Source organism: Myripristis murdjan, chromosome 16 (assembly GCF_902150065.1).
Source record: "Myripristis murdjan chromosome 16, fMyrMur1.1, whole genome shotgun sequence".
NCBI classification, from domain to species: Eukaryota; Metazoa; Chordata; class Actinopteri; order Holocentriformes; family Holocentridae; genus Myripristis; species Myripristis murdjan.
This window is the reverse complement of record NC_043995.1, coordinates 15,101,483-15,120,802: the sequence shown is the minus strand read 5'-3', so window position 1 is coordinate 15,120,802 and position 19,320 is coordinate 15,101,483. Positions and strand designations below refer to the sequence as shown.

Here is a 19,320-nt window from a genome sequence, read left to right as displayed (position 1 = left end):
AGCACCTCGTCCAGGTAAAGGCGTGGCTTTTTTTCCCCAGAACTGAATCAACTGTAAACGAGATTCAGTTTGCACATAAACATACTCTAGGTTTTACATGCCACAGCGGATTTTCGCGGTGCTGTTGTCAAACATATTAACATTAACGCCGAATTTCATAAGAATTTCTTTGACCATGCTACACTAAGTTTTTTTTTTCTTCTTCCCACTCACACCTTGATTAAAGAGTCATACAAAGGTTGCATGGTCTGTCATCTAGGTAGGAGGCAAACGGTTCACACTGAGCTGTGTTTGCTCAAGGTGATTACTCAGGATGATGAAGTCCCTCCTGCCTAGGCATGTCAGACGCCCTGCACTGCCAGCCAGAGAAGGATACACGAACTGCACGTGCGGGGATTACAGCAGCCACATTATTGTTAAATATGGCACACAAATGAAAACTGTTATTAAACATGAGATTACACCATTATTAGAAATTGAAATTGAGGTTAAATCACGGTTGTGGATCATAGTAATGTACTCTCATTAGCCACTTATTAGTTACACACTTGAACAATCTAATACAATACAATGCATCTGTTGGGGTATAAAGTTTGCTTTCATGATGTCTATAATGCTCAGGTTTTCTTTTTGTCACAGTAATAGAGGTGCTCATTCAGTTCTATGTTTGGCATTGAGCTCATAGTGGTGCTATTGTACTGGACTGCATTTTGTTGAGAGGTATTTCTACTCTTCTGTCCCCCCTCATGTGTATAAATAGGGAGGACAAAAAATTAGAAACACCTCTCAATATAATGTAGTCAAGAACAAGAACTCTGCAAACTACAACCTCAATAATAAACATAGAATTAAAATTATACATTTTATACATTTTCGACAATGTAGTTTGTACAGATGGCCCTAATAAAGTGGCCACTGAGTATATATTGAGTTCCACTTTGTTTGTGGAGGCAAAGTTGCTTAATTAATATTATCTGGAGACATGCTTTTTCACCACCATGTTGGAATTTTCCAATTGGTTACTACTGTGTTTGGGTAATAAAAATCTGTAATTGGTGTGAAAAGTCCCAGTGCAAGACTGTGCCTGATGTTAAGACGGAGAGAGGGAGTGAGAAAAAGACACCAGACTTGAGTCCCCTGACAGATGAAGGGGATAATTACAGCGAACAGGGGGGATAAACTGGTGAGAGCAGCCTGGTGGAGTCACTGTGATTTCTCTCCCTCCCAGGTGATTTAAGCAAATCTGGGGCAAAATCAGTCAGTGCTTGGGGTAAAGCTTATGTCAGGGCGAAAATGTTTATTTCTGTCCGTCCTTTGTCACGCACATGACTCACAATGGGTGGAGATTTTATTTGATTAGACTGAGATAATCTGATTATTGTTTCACTGGACGTCTAGAGGTATAATGGATCATTGCTGGGCAGTCACATATAAAGTAATCTACAACAGAATAATAAAAGAGTGAGTGGGGACTAATTAGGTAATAACACGGATATACCCCCCACCCCCCACCCAACACACACACACACACACACACACACACACACACACACACACACAGAGAGAGAGAGAGAGAGAGAGAGAGAGAGAGAGAGAGAGAGAGAGAGAGAGAGAGAGAGAGAGAGAGTTTCATACAAATGCCTACGTTATTCCTCCAGCATCGTCATTACACTGAAACATAGAAATCTATAGGCCAAATTTAATTGTTCATTTGCAGAGACGCTACTTCACCTCTTGCCAAAGAACTTGAGCAGGCCCGTAAGCTGACAGTGCTGACTCACGGCTTTTGCTCTGGGAACCCCAATCTGTATTCAACTAAACGAAATAAAATCGGAAGTGACTTAGACTACTGACAGAGTCTAGAGAACAGAGAAACCTATTAGATAGCCTATAAACAATTTTATTTTCATTTTACTCGGTGTAACATAAATACAAATAAGCACTTATATTGAAGTTGACGTTATAAATCTAACAATATAAATAGCTAAATTTACTCTAAGTCAATCATAAACAACATCTATTTCTGAGAATATATTGAAAAAACCTATCACATTTACTCTAAACGTGACTACATACCGGGTTATATGTCTGACGGCACGCCTTAAAGGCAGCCCAAACTTTCTTTGTAAAAGTCCTACACATGGGATAAGGCATAAATTTCTATAAAGATTAAAAACTATACAAACACCGTTTTAAGAAAAAACGTTTGCACAGTTTACGATGACCTAATTTATAGGAAGGCCTACACGGATAAAAAAACAAACAAAAAAAAAACAACAACTAACAAACACACTGGTGTAGTCCTACCGTTATAGCCTAGTTAAAAGGCGACTGGGCCAGTTACAAGAATACAGTAGGCTACTTTACCCCATAGGTTGTTCTAACGAGGACGTCTAAGGGTAAATTAACACCTTGAAACTAAACCATTTTGTTCAAAACGTTGTCCAAACCTCCACAGTCTTTTGTTCTGGTAACAGTTGGATGGCTACAATTAGTAGTATAGGCAGCACAGGGTAGTTTCCATGTAATCAAGAGCGTTTTAATTATCTCGGTCGTCTCTGCTCCATCCCATTGGGCAGAAATCCTGCAATGATAGGGACCGGCCATATGAGAGCAGCAACACTCCACACAATGATCACCAAAGTCATGAAACAAGCCACAAGTGTCGACTCGATGGGTTTTCTGTTCAGCCTCCAACTTTTGTCCCCCTTCAGCTCGTCCAGGCTGAAATCGACGCAGCAGAAGCTGACTTGATCCCCGGTCTGCTGGCCCCTCGACCGGCCCTGGCCAAACCTCCGGTAACGGGACAGCCCGCAGCCGACGCACAGCCGCAACTCCTGCTGACCTCCGGTGACCCCGAGGTGCTCGATGACGACAGGCGAGATCGCCCTGTTGAAAGACGCGGAGAAAAAAGCCCTTCCGTGGTTGTTGGTGGTGTAAATCAGCACATCACACTGAAAGCCGAAGTTGCTGTCCCAGCGGGCCACCAGCGAGGTGGGCAGCAGTCTCTGGACGCTCACATTGCACTGGGACAGAGTCTGCAGGGAGGCGTCGGACGAGGCTTCGCTCTCCTCTACGGATCTCTTGGAGAAGCGCACGTCCACCTCCAGGTTGGCAAGGAACCTGTTGGAGGAGTTGATGGGCGGCAGGAGGAGGTCTTCGTCGCTCCAGCCGTGGCATCGCTGGACAAGTCCGGCCACCGTGGTCAGCGCCAGCAGGAGAGTCGGAGAGTTGTTCAGCATGGCACAGGACGCGTCTCTCCTGCTCGCATGGTGCTCTGAGGACTGAGGATCGGGAGAGGCAGGCGATGGACGAGGGGTGCAATGTTTGAAAATGCCCGTCGCCAGTCGAGCTAAAAACGCAGCCCCGTTGGAGAGATCCAGTCCCCTACCCGACTGTCATAAATGGAAACGTCCAATGCCTGTCATATGCGCGCATCCCCCCCTCCCGCGGATTTCCCTCCTGACTTGTTCTCCAAATTTGCGCCGTTAGTATTCCATTACAGGAGGAGTGAGCGGGGCATCATGCATACTACTGTAAGATGCTGCCCTCCTCCCGTCTGAGCCTCTCTCTCCCTCTGACGCTTCAGGTGTGACCGCCGAGCGTCAAGACGAAGAAGAGCCACCTGCGCAGGGACATCACTGTCAAGCTAGAAAGAATAAAAAATGAAACTTCCGGAATAGGCTATTAGAAAAAAATCACACCCTACATATAAAAATAGGCCAGATAGACATATAGATAAGCTAAAATAATGTAACACAGAGGATAACATTGTTATTTCATCAAAGACCCATGTTTTGGTTGCAATAACAATCATATCTGGGCACATGGCTGCAGTAAGTCTGCATTATATGTGGCTCTAATAAAAGCTTGCAGATACCTGGTGTATTCTGGGAAGTGTCAGATCAAATGTGCCAGTCACTCTGCCCTCTTTGTTGTGTTGAGCTAATTGGACTGTGCTCACACAAACCTCTCTGGGCTCAAAGTTCAACAGGACATACTGATGACAGAAAAGCGAGCAAGAGGCCAGGATCGCCCCTCCTCAGCCCGTGCGGAGTGTCAAACCGGAGATGATATTTTAATAAGCAGGCCTACCTGCTTGCTGCATTCATCTTTGCAAACTGTGCACAGGGTGTGCGTTTAGCTGTTTGGTAGTTTTTAGAATGATTCTAACATAATTTGGCTTATGTATGCAGGGGGATACCTCTCTCTCTCGCTCTAAATAAATCAATATTTTTAGTAGGCAATATGAATCAAGTAGACCAAGTGAAAATCGATTTGAATCCCTCAAAACACGCACGTACACACGCGTCACTGCTTTACCATCTGCACTCGTGAGCCACTTACATTTCCTCCAAAGGGACGCTTTTATTTCGAAGGCGAAAGCCTATAATTTCCGGCACTTGTCTTTCTGTCTCGGGTGAATTGACCCTGGCGGAGGCAGAGCGTCTCCAGCTGTGCGCCGCGCAGCTAGACTTCCAGTGCGCGCTGGGAGCTGAGTGTGGATCAGGCGACCCCGGCAAACAAGAGGTGCTGTCATTTTATTAAAGCCCGACGCCAGTTACAGCGTACAGCACAAGCACATAGCCTACTGTGTGGCCCCACCCCATTAATTTGATCATGTTCACATCTTAGGCATTCATGGCTGATGCTCTTATCCAAGCCGACTTGTAGTAAATGTACCAGTGGAAGTACAATCAGTTCTCAGATCACCAAAACTGCAAACACTCATGAATAAGGATTAGGAGCCATAGCGCAATGTTCCTGTGAGCATCAAGCCACCGTGAAAGCAAGAAGTAGCAGACAGGGAAAACAAATAACCTAGAATAATAGATTAAAAGAGAAAAATATTGTTCTCCACGTTTGAGCATACGAGTTTTAAAATACAGGAAATTGGGAACTGAGGAACACCCTATAATGGGATTTTAGTCATCTGAGAAACACTGTGGGATTGAAGAGAAAATGGCAGAGAACTGAGGAAAGGTCACTTTAATTCTTTCAACAGAGGTTTTCCTCTGAGTGACGCTCTAACAGCCTGCAAGGTAATGCATTAAGTGTCTTTCCAGTGATACCAAATGCATCAACCACAAATCAATTTTATGACTGCAAACATCTTTTAAACATCAAACATCAGTAAACATCATTAAAATGTTCTTATAAATTTTGCACAATCTTTGTCTTCAAAGTGCCAATATTGACAAAATTGGTGCTTACACATGCCACTTACAGGGCATCAGGATTGGCCCAAATCCCACCCTATAAAAACACTGTATACACTCTTGTTGGTATTTATCCCTCACTCTCAATGATAAAACAACAAGATGTAGGCTTATGGATGCTGGAATTTTGCAGCCAACCAAGATTTTTTTTTTTTTTGCAAGGACAGACCTCCGTTTAAAAGTATGCATCTGTTGCTGCTACTTTTAGTATAAAATAATATCTTGATTTTTATACAGTTTTTCTTAATCTGGAAAGATTCATAAAATTATCCTTTCTATGTGCTTCATCGATGACTAGCCGATATAACAGCTCTATGTGAACAACAGACTGTTAATAGTTTATGCTTACGCTACTGTTCTGTAAGACAGAGTAAGTGATATTTAAGTTATATTAAATACTTGTGTGGTGAATTCAGACTATCAATTTTATATAATTACCCATTCAAACCAGTTATTCAGCCTTAAGTGATTGCTGAGTTCTTTTTCCCTAGTGTGCCCACTTCTTAGTAACAGTGCTCCATTACCTACTTAAAGGATTTTTGCACATAATAGCCATTTTACAGTAATTACAGAACTTGAAGAGGTTTGTAAATTTCCACTTTAGATTCCCATGAACAAGTGTATCAGTGCAGAAAGACAAAATTAATTTCTCTTGAGGCTGTGTAATCAGGTTATATGCTCCATAATCCCATTATGATCCCAGTTGTTACAGTACAGGCTAAAACCCAAGATCAGCTTGTAAACCGAGATTAGTTTATAACAGTTAACAGTTGAAGTTGATGCTTTGTTAATGTTTTCAGTGCCTATCCGTTTCTAGTTTGTATCAAGCACACATCAGAGAAGTAAACCCAGCAGTCTGTAATCCCTGGTGTATTTGTTCATCTGTCCACTGCTCTGTGTATTCCTGTGTGTTTGTGCTTGTTTCACTCGGGCACATTGAGCGCTCGGGGGTAGCCAGCCACATCAATAAACATGTGCTTCCACCGCGCTCCAGCAGCAGGGGTTTTGTACACAGTGTGTGTCACCTGTGCAGCGACACTGGCCTGCTGCTGTATTTGATACTGAAGAGGAACCAGCCACCCCTCCCCTTTTTTGTCTTTCGTGCACAGTGCTCTAGTACAAACATAAAATATGATTGCAATTACAGCTGGGGACACAGCTGCAGTTAATCTCAATTTTGTGCAGTTCTAATAAAAGTTTACACATTGTAGTAGCACACCTGGTCTATTTTGGCAAGTGGCATCTCAAGCTGCCCTCATGGTGTGCCAGCCACTCTGTGCTGTTTTGTGTTGAGCTAATTGAATTGTGTTCACACAAATCATGCTGGACTCTGAATTCGAGACAATAGCCCTGATGTGACCAAAATGACCAACACTCCAGCTGCCCATTCCTCCTCAGCTTGGTGTGGTTTTGATCAGCAGAATGTCAATGAGAAGTGATGCAGTAACGATGCTTTACTTATTTCATGCTTTTCTCCACACAAAAATTAGACTGGATATGCTGTTAAATTGTCTCTGTGTTTTATGATAGTATACAGTGAGGACAGTAGTCCTTCCTAGAGAAAAAAAAGATCCCCATTGGTCAGTCTTGTAATTGTCCTTGCATCTTGGTCATAATTTTCAATTAGTGAGTCATATGACACTTTATGAGGATATTGGCTTTATTTGTTAACAATGCTCTCTAGGGCAATATATATCATGCACCAGAAGAGATGAGTTAACCTATTGACAGAACTGGGTCATTGACTAAGGGCTAAATAATGATTTATTATTCTCTTTCATCTTTGCCAGGAAATATAAATGACACTTGTGTGAATCATTCTTTTCTGTGCTGTTTAAATGGCGTAATTTGCTCTGGAGGACTGCCTCCGTGCATTTGATGTGAGGACCAGCTGACGTGAAAGACGCCGGTCGCCTTTGGCCTCAATTTGCACCTGAAAGGCCCCCCACCCCCTTAATTATTAGACTCCACTGTACTCAATCTTTTCCTTAAAAACAGTCATGTACTTGTTTCACTCTCTTTCTATGCACTCAGACGGCTCAGTGTTGCACACAAACACTCCCACACATTTCCAGTTGCTAGCCCCTCCACATCAGATATGCTCTAGACAATGTGCTGGCGAACAGAGCAAAAAAATGTAAATGACTTTCTTGTTCATTAATTATGCTATAAAAATGTAAATTGCTTCGGTGCCAAAAATGCAAATGGGACAAAGATAAAAGTCTCTTGTGCCAAAGGAGAATGTATAAAAGATTCATTTTCTCAAAATGTGCCTCTTTATACAGGAAACCAAAAGGAAGACCTGTTAGTGGCCTCTATCAACTTTGAGCTGCAGCAGACACTATTAGTCTGACCCACCGGTTCACACAGACAACTGACTTAATTAGAAGTTGAGGATTGGGTAAATGCGTTTTCATAGCCTCCATGTTCGAGTTCGGCCCTTATATCTGAGCCTTGTGAATCCCCTGTCTGTCTCCAGTAGTCCCTGTCATACCACCAATCACTGCCGAGCCTCATCACCACGGTAACAAAATGTCAGACTCAGAAGTGGAGGAGGAGTGGGTGTCTGCTGATGAGGAAATATACAGTCTGTTAGCTGGCCATGCTGTTAACAATAGCAACAACAACATCAATAATAATAATAACAACAAAAACAACAACAACAATAACTATAATACTACTACTGATAATAATGATGATGATCATTACTCCCATTTGCTCATATTCCCAATAGTAGTGATGTGTTTATTTTGCTGTTCTTGCTTCACGTGGCACCACTTAATGTTTTTCATGGCACTCTGAGGAATCTGACTACTTATCCCGTTGATTAATGAGAAATGCTCACTTACTCTACTTTTGCACTAATTGGTAAGTTGCCCTGGATAACAGCGTCTGGTCTGCTAAATGCCTGAATTGAAAATGTAATTGTTACAGCGCTGTTGCTTATAAATTCAGTTTTTCTTTCATTTTGATACAACTGATATTTATCTCAAATTAATGAATTTATCCCAACTTCATAGTGCATGGGTGTAAATAGAATGAGCACAACTACTTGGGCATGGTGACAAAAAATTTGCCTCTGTACCTCACTGTTTACTTTTTACTGAGTGCAGCTACAGTGTACATTGATGCATACTGAGATATAAGCAGGAGATTTGCATCAGGCATAGGTGCGTAACTGTTAAATAACGCAGTTTCGGAGTCAGCACACTAAGAAAAAAACTCCACACAATGACAAGACGATATGAACTCTTATCTCCATCTGATTGCCACCTAAGCGCCCTTGCGCCTCTCTTGAGAGTACCTAGGAGACTGCTGAGGGGTCCATAGGACTGAAGAGGTGTGTGCTAATTAGCAGCTTGAATTACCAAGCAGCCTGTCTGAGAGCTGGCAAAGGGAAAGGCCTGTGGAAGAAAGGCAAAGCGAAGACAGGACGAATGTGTAGATTTATGGAATATTATACTGTATTTCTCACACATTTTTTTCCCAGCACAGATGAGTCTGACCTATATAATACTGCAAGACATCCTTACATTGATCACAGGAAGTGCTCATAGATCTGGCAGCTTAGCACCGACGTGTGATTGAGTGAAAAAACAGCATTGATTTTTTTCCCCCCCATGTCAACTGTGTTTTTAAGTCCGTTGATCGATTGGTATTTTGTAAACCATTTAGAAAAAAGCAATTCCTTTGATGATAGCATAATTAAGGGATGTCACACTTCAGGCACAGATGATGGAGCTCTAGATGAGGAGGAAAACACAGTTGTTAAATCAGAACAAGAAAAGAAAATTGCCCTCTAAAAAGAGAAACATTATTGGAGAAAATGGTATAAAGAGCTGTAGTTACAGATTCTCTTAGATCTGTTAACAACTCTAGCTCCGTCTCTCCATCTCCTCTGAGCCACCACACGTCTCTCTCAGGCCTTTGTCTTCCATGGGAAAAGATCAGTGAAGGACATCTCCTGCCTAGAGGGGCTATCAATGTGAAATAGTTCCTGGAAATAACATCACACTTATCAGCCTCTCTGAACAATGGTCACAGGCGTGCAGAAACCTATCAGCCTGCTCCTGGCTGGTCTTGGGGAGCTGAGATGATGCGAGATTGCTTCTCTCCGGCGCCGCCACCGGCCCCACTACTCATCGGAGCGGCAGCGGATGTGAATCACACATCTGTCCATGAAAGGTCACCTTGGACAGGTGAAGACAAGCAAGCCCCCTGCTCCCCTCATCTACTTCCTGCCTGACACATTGCTGCTTTCGCATACTGTGTGGTCGTTTGTCTTCTGGTTCTCTGCTAGTGAAATGTAATTGTCCCCCAAAAACAGGGAGAGAGTGGGTGATTACCATGGGTTGTTTGTCACGGTGGAAACGGGGAGGCGGGCATGCAGGGGAAGCGGATGTGAGTAGAAAAGGAGGATGATTGGTTGCTTTCAAATATGGTTACTTTGAAAAACAACAGCAGTCCTGCTAGTACCTGAGATTCAAAGGCAAAACTCAAAAATGTGTAACTCCACCAATTTGTTGACAGTGCAAACAAAAAAAAATCCCAGCTTGATCAAAAGAATTTGTCAAGATCAGTTCATTCCTTTCCTCTGCAGATGTAGAAAAGGTCATCCATGCCTTTATCTCCTCCACACTTCACTACTGCAATGCACTTTATTCTGGTATGAACAGGTAAAGTATACACAGACTGTAGCTGATACAAAACGCTGCTGCCCGGGTTTTATGGAGAAGCAATTATATTACACCAATCGCTGTTGTCTTTCACTGGTTACCTGTGAGTTTTAGAATTAAGTTTAAGATTTTACTGCTTGTTTTTAAAGCCTTGAAAGGTCAGGCTCCTTGTTTATTTGTTAAATTTTGGATCTTATAATGTGTATTATCTATTTTTATTGTAAAGCATAAGGTGCTACATAAATAAAGTTATTAGTATTATGAAATTAACGAATATCCAGCTAAGTTTGCCATCAGTTTAAATATAAAGAGGTTGAAGAGTGAGACAAAGTTCAGAGAAAAAGAGAGAGGAAGAAGGGTGTGTCTTGTATGAAACTAATCACTGGCTTTGTTTTAGTGTAGGGCTTTGTTTTAAATGCCGTCCCTCAGGATATCAGGCCTCCATCTGTTCACATTATAGGACACCTATCATTTTTTCCTCATATATGTCATATTGTCTTATTGCTCTATTCATTTTTTCTCAAGTACTGACCTTGGAGTTTCACTGAACACAGATCTCACAGCACGAAATCAGGGAATAAATTTTGTTCTTATGTTTGTGGCTTAATTACTTAACACTCAGGATCCCATTTGTCCCTTTACCCAGTTTGTTTATTTATATATATATATATATATATATATATATTTTAATGTTTGTAGGTCTTTTCCCCTCGTGGAATGGCATACATTAAGTATGGCTTCACAAATAGAGTAAGTCTGTTTTACCTGCTAAAAAAAAAACGATTATCTCTTAAAATACTGTAAAGTACATTTTGTTATTTTGGATGGCTCTGGCACATAGCTGATCACCACGGTGCATTGTTTAGTGACTGATCTGTAAAAGCTGAGTAGTTTTAGTCCCGAAACTCAAATTTGCCACATATTTAGGCTCAAGAAGGTTGGGAACCAGAACTGTAAAAGCTTGACCAGTTTTACAATTACAAATATTCCTTTAGGCTAAAAATAATTACATTTTTTTTTTCTAATGTAAGTGTAGAGTGTCCCTATAATTATATGGCACTTCAGGGAGTCAGTCAGACATGTAGGGTCTTCAATTTGTGATATCATCCATGTTTCTCTGATTTTTACATCTGTAACTAGAAAGCAGTTTCTGCAACAATACAAAATAGGCATAAATGAAGACCTACATTGAAAGGTTAATATTTATTACTCATTGCTCATTAAAATACATGGCCCAAGGGTTGCAATTTGATATTAAATATGTAATTCCACTGTCAGCACTGATATCAAATTATCAAATGCATCTGAATTAAATCTGAAGATGTCTGAAGATGAAGATGTCTCACCCTCTCCTGCTGGCCTGGTTTATATTGATCCTGAACATGAAAGCATGTCATGACGGATTGAGTTCAGGATTAGTTAACCTGTTCAATATCCCCAATCCACTTCTGATAACCCATCATTTGCGGAACCAATAGAGCATACACTCACTGTGAAATTCCCTTTAAAACAACACACTCCTTCTGTTTTAGGTTGACACATCTTGGCACAATGTTGAACTATATTTTCCAACTTCATTTAACTAATTACATACTTTATGAGGTGTTATTCAGGAGTAATTTATCCATTTTAAACATGGTATCAGAATTAGAGCACCCTTATTGTCACTGTACAATAAATTCTAACTTATTTTGCATAAAATAAGCTACAAATGCAGCACAAAAGCTAATGATGTCTTTTTTCAATTTGACCCCCCTCCCCAGTTCCACTCCTCCAACAACACCGACTGCATGAAACATATGCACAGCGGAGTGAGTATCAGATTCATTCATCAGCCAGCCTCCCTCTCAGTGCGCTGTCTGGCTGCGGTGCGATGACAGATCCTCGGCTGCATGTGGAGAGTCAGTGACTCAATAGTGTCAAAAACCCATTTCCCTCTCTCATTCCTCCTCTCAGCCACATCCTGTTGTGCCCTGGGCAGAGGCGCCCATTTAACTCTGATATACGACGGCAGGCCGGAGCACAGCCCCAGGTTTAGCTCACTGACGTCAGACTGAGGAGCTATTTTCCTGCTCACTGTACTCCACCCTGATTTTTTTTTTTGCCCTCACCAGCCCTGACTTTCTTTTCCCTCTATCTGTAATTCAGATCAAAGGTAGGAGCTATAAGGAAAAAGGCTCATAGAAAAGAGCCACTGATTAGACACTATCACCTCCTCCTCCTCCTCTTCTGTGGATCTCTCCTCTATGAGAGAAGATGCAAGTGAGTGGAAGCACTCTCCTTCAGTACAGTCAGCAATCACGCCGCACACTTCAGAGAAATAATGCATAATGAAAGCCCTGCAAAGTATCCCTGCATGCTTGTCATATCATGTGATTAAATCAGAGAAGGTAGAGTCATGTTTTATGTCCATTCACTCTATATGGGCATATGATTTGATGTGATTTTGATTTGATTTAGATGGAAGAAAATGGAATGAAATAAAAACAACAATTGGAGTATGGCAAGATAAAGTGTAACTTCAAACACTTCTTTACATTGTGGTCCTCGGTGGAAGATGTAACATACATCTGAGACACACACACAAAACACACGGCCATCAGTGTCACCTGCTCTGTGGAATTTGGGCATGCAGCTTCTGTTTCGACTTTAATCATGTGCACTAGATAACAAGAAGAGTGTTTGGAGGCAGTAATTTAACTGCACATAGAGAAGTCAGATTAAATTTTGATGGAAAAAAAAAAAATACTCCAGCTCTCCCTCCCTCCCACACACACACACACACACACACACACACACAAACTCATTCACTCAGTGATATTTGATTGTCAGTATAAACCCCTAAGCTTGGAAAAACCTGGTGAGAAGATAAAAGGGTTGCTAAGGTAACAAGCAGAGCCATCGAACAGTGAAATCATGCATGCAGCGATGCCAATGAATGAAATATGAAATTAGGAGTGATAAGATATCGCCTACTGTGTGTACATTTATCAGACTGACAGCTGTAGTTATTGCTGACTGATACAGATGCAGAAAGGGCTTCCACATGACATCATGTGAAACAAAATGTTAACACATGAGGAAAGTCAAAGTTTAGAGGCTGCAGGGCTGACGGAGAATGTCACAGCCTGGAGAGCGGAGCTGGAAAAGGACAGTGAAGTGCTCACAGCTCCGAGGGAGGGAGTCACACGCTGGAGGAACTGATGTGTGTACAAAGAGGTGCGTTTGAACTGAAGAAAATTAATATGAAATGTGTAATCCCTTATTTCCTCATCCTTTTGACTGAGCATCTTTGGTCTCCTTTTACTTGGACACACACACACACACACACACACACACACACACACACACACACACACAGGGGTGTAGCAGACATGGAGGATGTAGGGGGAATATGTCTAGATATTGTCAGAGGTCGCCCAGTTACTAAATTAACCTCCGTCTCATCCCTACTAAATCTTTTTTTTTTCTTTTGAAACTTCTTTGAAACCTTTTGAATTCGCAATAAATTACCCCCCAAAATTAGCAAGAAATTAGTCAAAAAATCTGTCTATCAATCTCTCTATTTATCTATCTATCTACATCTATATTTTATTCAAATTATTTATTTATTTTATTTTATTATGTAAGAATCTGACCAGAAAATGAGATTGACAACACTGAAAATAAAATAAAATAAAATAAAATAAAACAAAATAAAATAAAATAAAAAACAAAACATGCTTAAAATAACATAATAATTATTCTTAATATTGTAATACTAAATGTTTCATTCCAGGAAAATTACTACAAAATTACCCCCAAAATTTATATAAAACAAATTTTTAAAAAATCCTCACCCAAAAAATGAAAAAGAAAAAGCAATAAATTGAGAGGAGATTGAGAAGGTGATAATAAAAAGTGATAATAAAATTAATAGGCTCCTGGGTTAATATGCTGCATATACACATGCAATAATATTTTCATGTAAAACACACACACACACACACACACACACACACACACACACACAGGAAAAAAAAAAACGCGAACACTGTGAACCCGCACGGCTCTTGGATTGTTCCTGTCGAGGAAGCCGTGTTGATAAAGTTTCTTCAAAACCAAGATGGCGGCGCGCATGGTGGAGTCTTGAGCCATGGAGCCGGGTCAGTTTCAGTGTGTGTAGGACCCGAGGGAGATTTTATTTTAACAATGAGACTCACCGGCATTTTACTGTAAACACTGTAACGACGAAACAAGGATCTGGAAACGTAAGAGACAGCCGCTTTACACACGTGCGCTGCTGCATCCTACATTGTGTAAGTGATACTTGACACACACACACACACACACATACACACACACACATACACACAAGCAAGCACACACACGGGGCACACTTCCGAGGCTGAGAACAACTGACTAGCTACTTCCACTTTGAAACACACACACACACACACACACACACGCGCGCGCGCGTTTGTTATGAACATTATGAACTGCATGCTAATGGCGTGTGTGTAATGTCAGGCGTGTTTGCATGAGACTACAATGTCATGACTCATTTTGTCAGAATTTTTAAATAAAAATTGCTTGTCACCTACAATTATGGCATCTGTCTATCTGTCGCCCTCCCTCCACTGAGAGGCAATAAATGATAATATTGACTTTTGACTTATTGTCCAGCCCTAACGTGGAGATGAAGTGATTTCGGATGCACGCCGGGTTTGATCCCATGACAAAGCATCGCCTGGCTCTGCCGCAGCTCATTGCTCATCTGATGGTAGACAGGCAGACAGACAGACAGGCAGCAGTGTTTGCAGAAGCATTCAGCCAGCCGTTCCTGCAGACACTCCAGCGGATTCACTCAGTCACCATAGAAACATTTTCTCAGTCTCTCGCCTCAGCCCACTCACATGCACAGGCAGAGATGCACACAACCTTGAGTGCATGACTCTCTGAGCCCCAGCCTCGGGGAAGAGCGTTGGCTGCCGCGACGCTCGGCCTGCACTCCTGAGACTTTGGTGAGAAACACATTCCCACATGCAGGTGGGTGGTGCGGATCAGAGCAGAGATGGTTGCTGGTTGATTTTGCACACACTTGATGCAGCAGCGCAGAGTTATCCTGGCCAGCTCTGTGCACAGTGGTAAATGAATCCTGATTGGCTGGCTGGATTCATAGTGAGCTGTGTTAAAGCTTCACATGGGATGTTTTGTCGATCAGATTCTCATTTGTGTCTTATAAAGCTTCTTGTGGTGTTATAGAAATAATTTCATGATTTAACGGTCATTAAAAATAAGAGTTGCCTCCTCTTTGCTGAGTCTGTGTGACTCAGACTGGGATGGAAACCCTGCCTCTGCTGCTGTAGAGACGTTGTTGTGTCCCCGTCTGAGATTCACATGGTTTGTTGCTGAGGAAATATTCTCTTGATGAGGCAGAAATTGTATGAATGCCTCAGGTTACCTTGGAAACTGTGTGTCTGTTTGCGCTGTGTAAAAGAGGGAGATTTAGGTCAAATGTGATGTCTTGCGTGCACTTGAAGTATCTCACACTTTGACCCACATAACAAACTCTGGTGCTCGTACAAACTAACTGGAGCCTATAGCGAGTAGCTTAAAATAGATGTCATTATAGTGTTTAGGCTGTTGAGTGTTGAATTTTTCATTTTAGTTTTGGTTAATGTTATGTTTTCATCATGATTAAAAAAGCCCTCCACCCTGCCTCCCTACATGTAATGGCAAAATAAAGCCGCCATGTAAAGATAATTGAGTGGTTTACATCCCATCATGGTCATGGTCATGAAAACACTTGGCACACACTCACATAGCCATAATTTTGGCCACCGTGGCTCAAAGCGGCGTTAGCAGTGACTAATTCTGAATCAGTTGATTGAAATGTCAGTCTGAACTAACAAGCAGGCAGTTTTTATCAAGAACAGCCTGTCCAAAACCTCACAGAGCAGGATGCTGTGATCCGATCGCAGCGCTTAAATCTCTCACAACACATAAACACGCCGTTTTGTGAGTGACATGGTGCAAAGAGCACAGATGGTTGTCCACTGAGCTGCGGCAGAAAGTTGCATTATGGGGTGAATCACTGGTTCATTCTGCTGCTGTCAACAAGTGGACGTGTTTATGTGCAGCGATGTTCTCCACGGTGGAGGGTTGGGCTGGATCTGTTTTGATGTGGGGTGCATTCAAGTCCCCTGATTCCCTCGGATGGCAAAGGAAGTGTCAGTTATTACAAATACATTCTGAGGGATCATGTTTATTTGGGGTGTAATGGTTTGTATTGCTGTTGTTGGTTCTGTTTGCAGTGTACAGTAGGCCTAACATACATTTACATACATGCATACAAAAGCGAAAATACATCATCCAGCTCTGTGGAACTGTTAGCTCCCGATTCTTTTGTTGAAAGCCCAAGAAAAGACCGGAGTCAGTCTTCAATTTTCTGATGCAATATTTATTATGGTCACATATAAAGCAAGGCAGCGCTGGGCTCAGAGTGACAGAGCTCTCGCAGGATCTCAGTCAGAATGAGCCTCGATATCAGGAAATGATACACATTTATGTTCTTGGGCTGGGCCTGCCCCGTACAAAGGTTGGACTTTTAGACGCAACCGAGAATAATTGGCCAGTTAAGCGGACATGGACAGGCCAACCACTGTCCACGCCTTGTCTCTAGAATGTGTGATGCTATGTGTGTGAATGTTGACTGGGCGTGTATCTAATGCAACAGACCTAACTAACAAGATAGAGAAAGTACATCTGGCTCCTGCTGTGTCTATCCTCTTCTTAGCAGTCAAGCTGTCCTGAACTATGCAATACACTGGATAATGCAAGAAACATTGAACTATAAGGCCAATTGTAACAGAAGAAGTGCAAGCGAGACATCCACTTTCAAAATAAAATGAATCCTTTTCATTTTGATAGCAAAGTGCAAATGACTAACCCGGTGGTGGGAGGTACATTTCAGAAGTTACAAAGTTCTGTAAATCCACTGTGAAAACAATCCAGAAATGTGTTGATGTTACAAAAGAAAATGTACTTTTGAATATGGAAGTATTTTTAAAGCAACTACTCCAATTTGACTGAGCAACCTACACTTGTAGTGGAATAATATTTGAGCAGGTGTATCTATACTATGACTCAAGTGATGTGGTTGTGCATTTTGTCCACCACGGGTGATTTTCAAAATTGACATTTTTTTCCCATTCAAAGATACTTCAACATTAAAGAAGCAGACAAAAAACTTTCATCAATTATGAATGCTAAGTATCATGAATGATTCGATTCAAAGCATTTCATATTGATTCACACTGCGGTCAGAGCAATTTATTCTGTTTATTTCTTGGAACAGATTGATGTATTTTAATGGACAGAATGTATAATTGATGCATTATGGCAATGAATAAATCATCACATCCGTAACCCTGGTGGATAATTGCAGCTAAATATTGCATTTTGTTTTGTACACTTGGACAAAGAGCTTGTGTTTCCTGTATTTTTGGTGCTTACCTGTTGACAAAACACTTGAGGTAAGTAACTCGCTGTTAGTTACGACCCCACAACCCCACTGACCCGCCGGGCCGTCTGCCTACCAGCTCATAATGTTTGTCTTTGTGTCAGGTGACAGAATCATGCAGGTGTCTGTGAGGAGGCTGGCGCTGCACCCGCTGGCTTTGGCCCAGTGTGGACGACTCGGGGGTGCTGTCCCGAGACCTGCACCCCGCCTTCTGATCCCCGGCACGCGCACACTGTTCAGTGACACGGGAGTATGGGAGAAGGACTATCGAACAGAAACGAGACGAAAAGTAGAGCAGTGGTGGCACCCTCGCATCATGGAGCAGTGGCGGAGGGACACGCTGGAGGAGGTCAGAGGGCCTTTGTTACATTGCTGTTGACCTTATGAACTAACCACAGTCATTATCTTGGTGACACAATGCTTATGTAAATGAAGATCCCTCATACTGTTAAAAAAAACTGTCAGTAATATTAAAAGAACAGTTCCCTCAGATACAAAAAGGTATTTTTCCCACTTATCCCTAGTAAGCTGTCTATCCCGATGGTTTCCGAACCACAAAACAATGGAGCCAGATGGGTGTGTACGGTTTCATTAGGAGCAATTTCCAGTCAAGAAACGCCAGCAAACTGCAATTGTCAACTTCTAATTCATTCTTGCAATTGCGATTGAGTTTTTCACATGTAAATTTTTGATAGTTTGAGCTCCACAGAAGAATATTCTCCCAGCCCTATTGCATTGGGGTACCGGGGGACAGGGGAGGTTGTGGTATATTTTTTACTTTGTGTGAACTGTTCCTTTAAATAAATGAAAAGGGAAGCTTAAGTCTAAACCCGCTGTTACACCAATCAATTTTTGGCTAAGCATACCGTCAGCTTGGAGAAATACATTCCATTGAGAGACTGTCTAATGGAGGAGTGTTGAAAATATGCACATTTATTAAAAGCACCGTTAGCCTTTTATTGAATTTAGCTGAATCACCTACCAAAGGTCATTACGCATCCCTTCCAAACAGTTCCCACCGGCTCTGGCCCTTGCAGCTCACAGTCGACCCAGAGTCCCGGCTGATTAAATAGCCTAATCAGTCAGTGATCAGAGAGATTCATGACAGCCATGCTCCGAGTTCATTTGTTGAAAAATTCATGGCTCAGGTTTTCTATAATCATGTATGGCTGGGCCTTACCAGCTCTTACTGTGTTGCTGTGGTAACCATGTTGTGACCATAAAGTAAACCATTCATAACCAATGCTGCTGGGTCGTAGAATATGACACTGTAATCGGGATGTGTGAAAGGCCCATAATGCATCATGAGCCAGCGTCAGTCGCACTTCTCTTTAAGATGTTGCTCCGTGTTGACTGGTGAGTGATTAGTCTTGTTGTGACCTCAGCAGGTTAATGCGGCATCTCTCTCTGGGACTGTTTTTCCTGATTGCTTTTGCAAAGGACTTATTCAGAAACCCGACTTGCAATGGAGAAAAAAATGTTCATGCTTTTATTGTAGCCTGTCGGTCTTAATGAATAGGGAGTGTAGGATCTCACTTTTCAGCTCTTTCTGCATAAATAGCCTTGAACAGTAAACACTTACCTTTGTTTATGCTTCTGTTCTCCTCTATGGGTTATTGTATGTCATTACAGTCTTATAGAAGTCCAAGATCAGCCTTGCTCCCTCTTTTTTAAATGTTTTATCATCTTGTCATATGATATTGTTTAAGTCGTGTATTTTGACAACCTGTTCCTCTTCCTAGGGTTCCCGCAGGAAGAAGTTTTATGTCCTCTCCATGTTTCCATACCCATCGGGGCGCCTCCACATGGGCCATGTGCGTGTGTACACCATCAGTGACACGATTGGCCACTTCCAGAGAATGAGAGGGCATCAGGTGCGTCTGTTTTTATCAGCCTTGCCGCCATCACTGCCTCATCTCCA

At 41.9% G+C, this 19,320-nt stretch overlaps 2 protein-coding genes across 4 annotated transcripts in view; one reads left to right on the top strand and one right to left on the bottom strand.

Moving 5' to 3' along the window:
* Positions 1 to 1,879: 1,879 nt before the first annotated feature.
* tmem158 (transmembrane protein 158) lies at positions 1,880 to 3,558 on the bottom strand. The gene has a single exon (XM_030073435.1). The coding sequence runs from the start codon at positions 3,240 to 3,242 to the stop codon at positions 2,544 to 2,546; it is 699 nt and encodes a 232-aa protein (XP_029929295.1). The 5' UTR covers positions 3,243 to 3,558; the 3' UTR covers positions 1,880 to 2,543.
* Positions 3,559 to 14,006: 10,448 nt separating this feature from the next.
* Positions 14,007 to 19,320, top strand: part of lars2 (leucyl-tRNA synthetase 2, mitochondrial) — a 41,782-nt gene continuing 36,468 nt past the window's right edge. For all 3 annotated transcript variants that reach the window (XR_003929617.1, XM_030073333.1, XM_030073334.1), the window contains exons 1-3: positions 14,007 to 14,193; positions 17,504 to 17,748; positions 19,142 to 19,273. Coding sequence is in view for 2 of the 3 variants with exons in the window: in XM_030073333.1 (XP_029929193.1) it covers positions 17,515 to 17,748; positions 19,142 to 19,273 (366 nt within the window). In the remaining variant the exon portion in view is untranslated. The remainder of the gene's footprint in view (positions 14,194 to 17,503; positions 17,749 to 19,141; positions 19,274 to 19,320) is intronic.

Coding starts and splice junctions, on each gene's coding strand:
- tmem158 (XM_030073435.1), bottom strand. CDS start 3,242: ATGCTGAACAACTCTCCGACTCTCCTGCTGGCGCTGACCACGGTGGCC.